The sequence below is a fragment of the Python bivittatus genome, unplaced genomic scaffold, assembly GCF_059951505.1.
Source record: "Python bivittatus isolate LINGU-HERP-01145 unplaced genomic scaffold, Pbiv_v1 ctg000480_np1212, whole genome shotgun sequence".
Lineage (NCBI taxonomy): Eukaryota > Metazoa > Chordata > Lepidosauria > Squamata > Pythonidae > Python > Python bivittatus.
This window is the reverse complement of record NW_028277075.1, coordinates 55,207,328-55,218,203: the sequence shown is the minus strand read 5'-3', so window position 1 is coordinate 55,218,203 and position 10,876 is coordinate 55,207,328. Positions and strand designations below refer to the sequence as shown.

General features: G+C 39.4%; 1 protein-coding gene across 2 annotated transcripts in view; it reads left to right on the top strand.

The window, feature by feature from the left end:
* The first annotated feature begins 7,886 nt into the window (after positions 1-7,886).
* IPO7 (importin 7) overlaps positions 7,887-10,876 on the top strand; it is a 59,121-nt gene continuing 56,131 nt past the window's right edge. Inside the window, exon 1 of one of the 2 annotated variants that reach the window (XM_007421127.4) lies at positions 7,887-8,101. In XM_007421127.4, the coding sequence (XP_007421189.1) occupies positions 7,946-8,101 (156 nt within the window). In that variant the 5' untranslated portion in view covers positions 7,887-7,945. The remainder of the gene's footprint in view (positions 8,102-10,876) is intronic. The other variant, XM_007421126.4, reaches the window with a different exon arrangement.

Genomic DNA, 10,876 nt, shown 5'->3' with positions numbered 1-10,876 from the left:
AGCTTACAATAAAATTGATAAAACACATCTAATGCAAAAATAAAACATAAAAATACATAGCAGCTGTGAATCATAAAAAAGACACCATTAACATAACCAGGAGACAGGCTCTGTCCCACATCCAGGGCCCAAGGCTTGGCCTCAAAACCAACTTTGATGTAGAGGTGAAGTAATTTCCATGTAGTACTGTCTCAAGAAAACCAGAACAGGATATACAGTACATGACTTGGTAACTGATGCAATATTTGTGGGAGTTGTGCAGTCTAATAAAAGGCCAATGGCTTTCAATACTGAAAAAGCAACATCAGCTGTCAACTTCTGTATGCTGTAAATTAGTCTTCTCCAAACTGGTGCCTCTAGGTATGTTGGACTACAGCTTTCATAATCCCATGTCTGTAAAAGAAAACAGATTAGGGGGAGGCTGTTCTGCCAGGCAAATTTAACAACTTTGGAAAGGGTTGGGAGGATAAGGGGAATGCTGCTTTCTACATTCATCAGAGGAAAACAAAGAGCTAAGAAACTGGTTCCCTGCTCAGTGCAAGGCTCTCCAAAATTAAAAAAAAACTTCCAGGAGAAAAGTTTGATTCAGTTACTGGCCATTTAGCTGCTACTAACCTTAACTTTTGAATCAAGTGAGAAAGCTTATTCTTTCTTTAAGACTGTAGCTTTCTGGGCTCAGTTGACTCATGTTTAGTTAGGACTTGGATAGGAGACTTCCCAGTCCCTCCTGGGAACTGCAAAACTTGCCAGAAGGAGTCACTGTCAAACTACTTTTGCATTGTTGCCAAGAAAACTGCATGGATGTGTCCATGAAGTCACCAGGTGCTGAGCTCTCAAAGGACAGTTTACTTTTCATGCAGACAGTAATTACATGTGATGTTGCTAAGGGAGCTACTGGCTTAGTTCTGATACTTTAGTTTCCTCCACCATCGCCTCCTGTTTCTGTAGTACATGTTCCTTTATGAACTTTAGGCAATCCTTCACACATTTTGCACATTTATATTTTAATTTTCTTTTATTATGAAACTAAAGATACTGTTCCCAGATAGGCACCCAGTCTTGGAACTGATCAGACCTCGCTTGGTTTAATTTCTGCAAAGTGACTACAGGAATCTTCTGCTGGACATGAGTCCATGTTGTCATCTAGTTGCTTGGAATACCAGAAGTGCCAATATAAGAAAGAGTTTTGAGACACCACACCTGAGTCTAACTTCTCTGCAATTTTGCAAATGTGGCAGCGGAAGTAAATTTAGAAGGGGAGAAAGAAGAATAAGGGAAAACAATGCCAATTATTCTTTTTAAAAAAATCTTTTGAAGGTTTTAAAAGTATCGATCAATGTAATTAAACTTAACCAAACTTGCAACAATTATTAAAATTTAAAACATTTTAGGAATTAAAAATGGATTAGAGCAAAATAAGAGCAAACTGCAGAAAGACTACAGTTTCACATCCCTGTAAAATGTGTTGTGCTTCAGAAAGAATTTGATGCTACACTGAACTTGACATTCTAAAGAAGACTGACATTCTAAACAGACATGGATGAGCCAATTCTATTTTAATCAATCTGTTGTTTTAATATTGCAAATGTACAATGCAGTAAACTATACTTCCTCATCCTTTAAGTTAACATAGTGGCAGAACATTGAAACCAGATAATTAACAGCAGAGGTTGCAATGGGTAGAGTCGTTTGTATTTAATTTTCTTCCATCCTCCCCTATTGCAAAGATTCTAAAGTCATTTAAACAATGCATTAACATTCTTTAACATCTAACTAAATTGAACAACAACTTCTTATCTTGGTTCAAAAACAGTGTATATTTCCACTTTTTGTTTTGTGGTGGGGAAAAGGGATGTTGCCTCCATTATCTTTAACCCACAAAAACAGTCCATTTTGCCCATACTTTTCTGCTCAGTAGCAAAAACCCATTGTGCAAAAAAAAGCAGCTGAGATCTGCAAGTTAACTGCAACATTATGAATTCAAAGCAGAGATTTGGGTGTCTTTGTCATTCATAAAATAAGTCAAAGCTATGCTTTAAATTCACCTTTGTCTGATCTTTCAGCAATCTGTTGTACACAAAAGACAAACTAAGGATCATTTGAAGAAAAAGAAAAAGACTGGAGAAATGTGATGCTTACGCATCTCCTACTGGCTCTCACATAATCCAGGTTTAGCAATTATTTGCAAATAAGGTGTCTTAGGTTTTTAAAATTATGTATCATGCCTGTATGCCAGAGCTTAGGTGAACAGAGAATTAATGCAGATAATAAACCTTCATTTATTTAATATTTCTTGCCCTGTTTTATTTGATGCTGTTGGTAGGAAATAAGGGTGGTATGGGGATATGTAAGTAAGAGCATAGTGGCCAACAGCCTTCATAAGTTGAAGAAAAGCAGGAGCCAGTAGGTCATTATGTACCTATTACGTTGCTGTACAGTATTTTGCATGTGTGTGTGTATGTATGTATGAGAGAGAGAGGTATCTAGGCATGAAGGAGAATCCAACATAATGTAGTATAGTAGTTAAAATAACAGATTAGCACTAGGGAGGCCCAAGACCAGGTCTTCATTTTAGTTTGGAGCTTGCTAGCTGAGTTTCGGCTACACTAAATTTCAACTCAGCCAACCTCACAGAGTTTTGATTTGAGATTACACTGAAGAGAAATCCATGTAAGCTGTCATGGAAATTTCCCATAAAAAAGGCAGGAGATACATGTAAGATAATATTTCATCAAGTGTTAGAAGCTATTTTTTTTCAACTGATAATTTACTTCTAATTCCAACACTTTCTAACAATGTAAATGAGGTTTAGATGATCAAAATAATACTATGGAAATAGAGAAACTAAATCCCAAGCAATTAGTCAGTTTCTTTAATCACATTATGTAACTATTTGCTGATTTTCATTTTTTAAATTTTTCTAATATAGCAAACTAAGAACAGCAAGCTATAAGAAATGTTATGTCTTGCATTATTTTTACAGTTAGATCAAGTGCATGTTAACTTAGAATTAAGAGCTATTAAGAATTGGTGTGCATTCTGCATAACAACAGAACCTAAAATTAATTCTTTAAAGTAACGTTTAAACCCTAACAACTATATTATTTTATTTTATTTTATTTTTTGATATTTTGGTATTCTTCAACTTATTATGCCATTTATTTATTGCAAGCTAACTCTAATCCTAACCATTATCAGTTTGAAGTCCCCCAGCTTTGTTGGGAATTCAGCTCCCATAATCTTCCAACCAACATTACCAAATCCTGGGAATTATGGATGCATTGGGTGTATAAAACATGTCATAAACAAGGATATGAAACTCTATAGATTAGTAAAGCATGAGATACCATCACTATGTCAAAAATTATTTATACTTTCTGTGTAATCATAAACATATCAGCTTTGAACACTTTTAATGGTAGCAGTTGTAAGAACAAAAGGATTTGTGAAATATTAGATCTCAATAACTAAATCTATATTATATTTATGTCTTATGTGTGATACATAGGTTATTTTGAATGATAAATGATGCAAGGGAAAGCAGAAATCACATGAGATCATGTGGGATCATGTGAAATTATGTTATCATTAGCCTTAGTGTCAAGTAGGAAGACATCATTCTAAATTGCATAAAACATACAGGCCATGACAAGAGCTTGGAGTTTAAGTGGTTTGGCTGAGGTTTTTTGAGACGGAGTTTCAAACATAAAATGTAGAAAGGGAGAATAGTTAGAAGAGTGAAGACATAAACAAGTAGGCAGGCAGGTGGGAAGAATGGTGAGACAGGACTGCTGAGAAAGACAAGGGCCCTTTCCCCACTTGCATCTAGCCACAGCAGAAATATGCCCTGACAACATCTGCTGTATCACCATATTGTGTATTTCTTTTCCATTAGAATCTTAGAGTTGGAAGGGACCAGGGAATTCATATAGTTCAACACTCTGTTTAGTACAAGATCCACGACATTCCTGATAGATGACCATCCAGCCTCTGTTTGGCAACCTCTAGTAAAGAACTTACCATATAATGTGGCACCTATTCCACTAGCTGAGTTTATATAGTCAGGAAGTTCCTCCTGATGCATAGCCTGAACCACCTTCTTCTGTGTGAAAGTTCTTCAGATATTTCAAAAAGGCTTTTATATCACCTCTTTTTGTAGACTAAACATATCCAGATCCTTTAACTATTCTACATAGGGCTTGGTTTCCAAATCTTTCACCATCTTGGTACCTTTCCTCTAAACTCATCACTATCCTTTCTGAACTGCATAGAACTGGACATGGTACTCCAAACAGGGTCTGACCAGGGCAGAATAGAAAGGAACACTTCTTGTTATCTGGACGCTATGCTTATGTTAATACACCCCAAGATAACATTTGCTTCTTTAGCAGCTATATCACACTGCTAGCTCATATTTAAGTTGTGGTAGACAAGGACATCCAGATACCTTTCACATGGACTATTGCCAAGCCATGTTGTATTTGTGCCTTACATTTTTCATACTAAGTTGCAGAACTTTATCTGTCTCCCAGTTAAATTCCATTTCATTCATGTCAACCTGTTGCTCAAGCCCGTTTAGTTTTGAATCTTCTTTCATCTAAAGTATTAGCCACCCCTCTCAGTTCTGTGTCATCTGCACATTTTATAAGTGTCCCATCAAATGGTACTCTGCTTGATTTTTCTCTTCAAGCTGCAGTGGAGCTTTTAAGGACCACTCTTTGAGTATGGTCATTCAGCCAACTGTGAGTCCATCTAAAAGTAGCATAATGAAGCATCCAACAGCAACAGTGAAATATGTATATAAAATCTGTCACTCACAATGTTGGAGGCAATCAGATGACCAATAGTGAGTCAGAGAAGTATTTACTGGCTATTTCAGCAGATGCAGGCATGCCCCACCCCCTCCTATCCCCAGTCAGCCATGCCTGCTACAGTCTCCCTAGAGAACTGGACACAGCAGGGCTGTGTTTATCGGAATTGTGTGATACTGCTGCATGGTTCAACAGGCAATACTGTAAGCTCTATAGACCTTATTGGTTTAATGCAAGGCTGAAAGAGCATAACAGTGGAATGATGGGCTCAGTCATCTCCCACTGTCTCTTGAATATCAGCATTTGTTGCCTATATATAGAAAGGGAAATAAGGGGAGAAAAATACAAAAGAAAAGCACTGCTTGTGACTTAGCTGTCTTCATGAGTCTGATATGTTTCTTTCCTTCCTTTAAAAAAAAAACATTATTCAACCCAGCTTTCAACAGAACAAGGTATTAAGAGCAGGGACATAGGAAGACGTCTAGTGATGATGGACTCCGTCCTACAGCCAGCCAGACCTAGCCTATTCATGCTACAGTCCCATGACTGGTGGATGTTTTTCTTGCCATGCCGAAGCTAATACTGGAGTATAGCAAATCAACCAATCACTTTATTTAACATTTGCTGCACACAAATAATCAGGATAATAAAATTTGGTGGGAATTTAAAGCAGAAACAAGAGAGACTGGGTTGGCATCAGCAATGGGGCAAAACAAATGAAAATGCCTGTGTTGTTTTCTGCCAAGTTAAGGATAGGTGGATGGTACTTTAACTGAGCAGTGGGGGACTCACTGAGGATGCACAATTGATGCTGGATAGGAGGCCAATATGGGTACAGTGAATCTACAGATATGTATGAAAGCATGTAACACAATCTACTTTCCAAGGTGAGAGCATAGGATCATGTGTAACTAGGTTTCAAAAAATCCCCTAGACAGTTTCATATGTGTTTGCATAGCATATTTACTCATGGTTAGCTTATCATAGTTTTGCTTAATTAAATGACTTTTCTGAATTCACATGGCACACAGAAACATAAATTAGCATGGGTCTGCAGAACATGCTAGGCTGAAATGTAACTCGCTTATAAACACAGACTGTGTGTTTTGAAAAAGCAGGAGTCTGAAATCATGCTGAGAAAGAAATGTGAGAGTTTCTTTCAGATCTTAGCTTAAATACACAGCTGTCAGACTTATTCGGTTGTATTCTTCCATTCTCCATCCCTTATTTAAAACTTGCAAGAGGCTATGATTGGAGCAATAAAAGAGATTTGGCAGCAGATTTTTAGATACAGATGAGAGGACTGAAGTATGGTCAGGAAAGTCCAGAAAGGTTTGTAGGCAAAGCCTAACAGAACAAAATCAAAATATTTATATTTCTTGTTTTTTTGTTAAGTAAGAAGTGAATTCTTGCAAAGTGAGATGGGAAAAAACATGATGTCAATGGATTAGGCTAAATTTATATTTACAAAGAAAATAATTAATACATTCCTATATTTAAAATAAATGATGTAAAGATTGTTCAATATTTAAGTGTTGAATTAGTGCTGTATTCCTCAAAACGAAAGCAATTAAAATATTACTGTATTAAAGTCATTTCCTATACTTAAAACTATGCATCATGCTGATTTGCCTTTTTGTATCTGGTCATCTTTCCTCAGGCTCCAGTTCTTCTCATCATGCATACTTTTGCCATGCACAGATATGTAGCTTTGGATCATTTTCCTCAATAAATAAATGAACAAGTATAATGTTTTTGACTAATTTGTTTAATTGGGTTCTTTTTATGTAGTTTTAGGACTTGTGTGGAGACAGATCATGTTTCAGGCCATATTTATGCAGAAATATTGAAAATGCAAGAGGGTTCACAAACTTTTAAGCACCGCTGTAGGTACAGAGACATCACAGCATTTGAATATCTTTTCCAAAGCCTTAATGACTGCTCTACCAAGTGCTAATCTGTGGCTTATTTCTTGATTGCTTATTCCTTTACTGTTGATGGTTGATCCTAAAAGGCGGAAGCTATCCACCACTTCCATATCTTCATTGTCAGTTCTAACGCTGGTTGTTCTACCTGTTGTCATTAGTTTAGTCTTCTTTATATTTAATTTTAGTCCCATTTTTTTCACTTTGGTCCTTGACTTTTATTACTAGATCTTGCAGATCCTTTGCATTTTCAGCTGCCAGGGTTGTGTCATCAGCATAGCGCAGGTTATTGTTTCTTCCTCCAGTTTTAAAACCACGTTCATTTTCTTCCAATCCAGCTTCCCTTAATATATATTCAGCATATAGTTTGAATAAATAACAGGAGAGTATACAGCCTGGTTACACTCCTTTGCCAATCTGAAGCCAGTTTGTTTCACCACGTCCTGTGGTTTCTGGACCTGTATATAAGTTTCTCATGAGGACAATGAGATGTTCTGGGGTTCCCATTTTTCTGAGCACATTCCATAGCTTTATATGATCAACACAGTCACATGCTGTATGTATTTTGCAAGATGTTGCACATAAGTTGAGACAAATGTTATTTCTCCAAAGAATGAACAGATCAGTTGCTACACTTCATGTGAGGGGACAGTTCATATCATCACTTTTCCTTTGCTCTTTTACTCTATTAGTACAGTAGTTAAGCAAATAAACTACAGAACAGGGAACGAGTGAGAGGGAGGGAAAAGACACGTTCTTCCCACTACTCTGCCCTCTCCTAGACATTTCTCCCCACGAGCCTTGTGCGAAAAAATAAAAGGAAACTGCACGTACATCATATGCGATCAGTGAGAATACCATTTGTCCCAATATGTAGATGTTATTGCGATTTCCTTTTTTTCCCCTTCTTCTGAATACTGTAGCCAATTTGTAATTGGTGTCGATGGAACCTTCCCTCCCTCCCCGCGTCCACCTCTAATATATTGGTCCTATTTGCAGGGGGATCTAGCAGGAAAAGATGGCATTTGAGGCCGCTTTCGTCTTCTCCCGCCCTCCAGAAGAACTACAATTCCCGTGATGCCCGTCAAAGGCGGCAAGAGCGGAGCGGAAGGCGTCGGCCTCGCAGAGGTGGCGAGTAGCTCTATCCGGGGCCTTGGCGCTTCTCTCCTCCTTTCGCGCCGCCGGCTGCCGCTGTAGAGCGGCGGGTCCATGTGCGCATCGAGCGGCGCTGCTGCCCCAGATCTCGTCCGCGTTGCCCGTCTCGGCCTCGACCACACGGTCATGGACCCCAACACCATCATTGAGGCCCTGCGGGGCACGATGGACTCCACGCTGCGGGAGACCGCCGAGAGGCAGCTGAACGAGGTGAGAAGGCGGCGGAGGAGGCGCGGCGCGGCCCGGGAGCGCGGCATGCCAGCAGAAGCCGTCCTGGCGACAAGGCCGGGAGGGGGTGCAAGTCGGGGACACCGTCGGGCCCCGAGTTGGGTCTAGGCGCGAGCGAGAGGGGAAAATCGAGCGTGTGAACCCCGAATGTCTCCCTGGGCTGGAGGTAAGGACGGGGAGGAGTTAGGAGAAGCGGGTGACGGAGGGGAATGGGCTCCGAGGAGGGGAGATCCCTCAGTGGTACATGGGAGGTCACCTCCAGCCTTGAGAGGAGCCAGACTCGGGACTTAAACTTGGGCCAGATTGTCGTCCGGTCGCCCTGCCATTTACGCACGTGCACACGCACTTGGGGGCGAGGAGAGAGGCCCAGGCGCGGGCCTCACGGAGCCGCCTTTCCCAGAGCGAAACGTGGGCAGGAAGAGGAAAGGAGGCGGCGGCAGGAGCGTGGACGGGCGAGGGAGCCAGGCCGTGTGGCGAAGTGCGGGCTGGGCGGAAGGGAAGAAGGCCTCGCCCGCGATCGAGCTTACTGTCAGGCCCTTTCCCGCTCCCTCCAGCATTGTCCTGGGGCACGTGGCAGCTCTGTCCACATCTGGGGAAGCTCGTCAGTGCCCGGCCCGTGCCCGCCTTCTGCCATGCCTTGTGGGCTGGAGCCGGAGTGGCTTGCTAATGGTACCGAGAGAATTTCAGACGGATCCTTTCTGAAACTGGCAGTAGAAGGATTCCAGTGCAGGAGGCAAGAGTGTCCTTCTTCCTTATATGGACGCAAACTTTGCTGTTTAAGGTTAAATTTAGCGGCGGGAAAAAGGAGATGGGTGGTCTCACCTTTCAGATTTAAATTGTTCTGTATTCATTTTCACTAATGGCGCAGCACAGACTTTGATTCGAGAAGTCATCGTCATTGTGCATGTTTGGGAATGAAAAGGTGCATTTGAATCCAACTTTATAGTTTCACATTTTTATGCCTAACTTTTCAATTAAAATTTGAAATATAATCAGCTAATTAGGAAACAGATGAACAAAAGCAAGATATGCTGTTCTTATGGAGATAATATGAATGTCATCTTTACTTATACAGTATTAAAACTGGAATCCTGTTTTAAATCATGTCTGTTTTCAACATTTTGCAGTTCTGAAGCAGCCAGGCAACATGCAACTTACATCATTATTATAATACCATGGAAAGCCACACAAGTATGAAGAATCAGTCTGTATTTGGTATAAGGATACTGAATTAAGTGCCTAGCTTTCTCTAAAGAATTACATCTTACGCCTTTCACGTTTTTGCTGTTTTCTAATCTGTATCTTTCAACATATAATTATAGCTGGGATATCCAAGCTATCTGAAACGGATACTTTATAGTCCCTGGGTTAAGAATGCCCAGTTGAAGGACAACCCATAGTTAAGAATGGAACCTATTGTAGCAAAATTCGAGTTAAATACACAATGATTTGAGTTAAATACACAATGGTTTGAGTTCATTACAGAATACTACTTATACAGCATTATACAATAATACTGTTCCGGCTTACATACAAATTCAACTTAAGGACAGAGCTTGGGAATGGAACTCATTAAACTGGGGACTACCTGTATTGCAATTTATATGGCGACCCATCTCAAGTTCATGACTCTGGGAGTCTAAGAGTATTAAAGGAAAAATATAAAAGCAGAAAAAACAGAAAAATAAGCGACACACATAAAACAGCAGCTGGGGTAAAGATTAAAGCAGGAAAAAAAGCTTGGGTGAAGTATGAAGGAGCTTTCAAGTCCTGTTTATTTACACAAGTTATGTGTAATTCTTTATTATAAGTATTGTACTGCTGAATTTGCACCAATCTTAAGATTTAATGTGTGAAATTTGATCAGATTAAGTCAAATGAGCCATCTTTCCTTCCATATGCATTTTGATGAATGGCTGAATGATGTTTTGACTTGGACTGGTGTGAATGATTGAGGCTTGAGGTGAGGTTGGTGGTGGCAGTGTTTTATTGATTGTAGCTTGTCTATATAGCAAATAATGGGAAGGTCAATTATGGTTCTTAGATAATGTACTATACTTCTTTGGGCTCAGCTGCACTCATGGTTTGGAAGAGATTATGGTGTTTTGTCTGTGAAACGGGTTATCGCTCTGTGCTACTTCTGGAAACAGAAATATAGAATGATCACACTATCTCAGTAAGTTAACTTAGCTACCAATTGTTTTTGACCTCTGAAAGTGAGATCAGTGTAGAAATACAAAGGAAATATGTTAATTGAAAAATCTGGAGGGGAACCTCAACTTGTCAACCTATGTATGAAGCCTGTGGTGCTGAAACTGAAGTAAAGAAGATGGATTGAAAAAAGTTATAGATCTGTTTTAAAATTAATGCAGTTCATGAAAACCACATTTTGTTGCCTAAAGCCAATCTTCTTTAGCTCTGATTAAAATATACTGAGTTATAGTTTTGTACAAATATACTAATATACTTTTTGTATTTAAAAATAATTGACAGGTTTCTATATATATAAAAGCTCCATGTTATTATTTACAGATTATAATCATGCTTACTGTAAATACCAAAAAAGTGCAGCTTGAACTTTCATGAGAAAAAAAATCTGGTAGAATAGTGAAGTAACATTGCTACATCAGAAATATTGAGAACATTGAGATATTGGGATATTGAGAAAATGATTGGTAAAGAAAGTTGGCTTACTTAAACAACATACTGGTGTAGTCTACTGGATTGGTCCCATTTGGCTCCTCCTGCCACCTAACC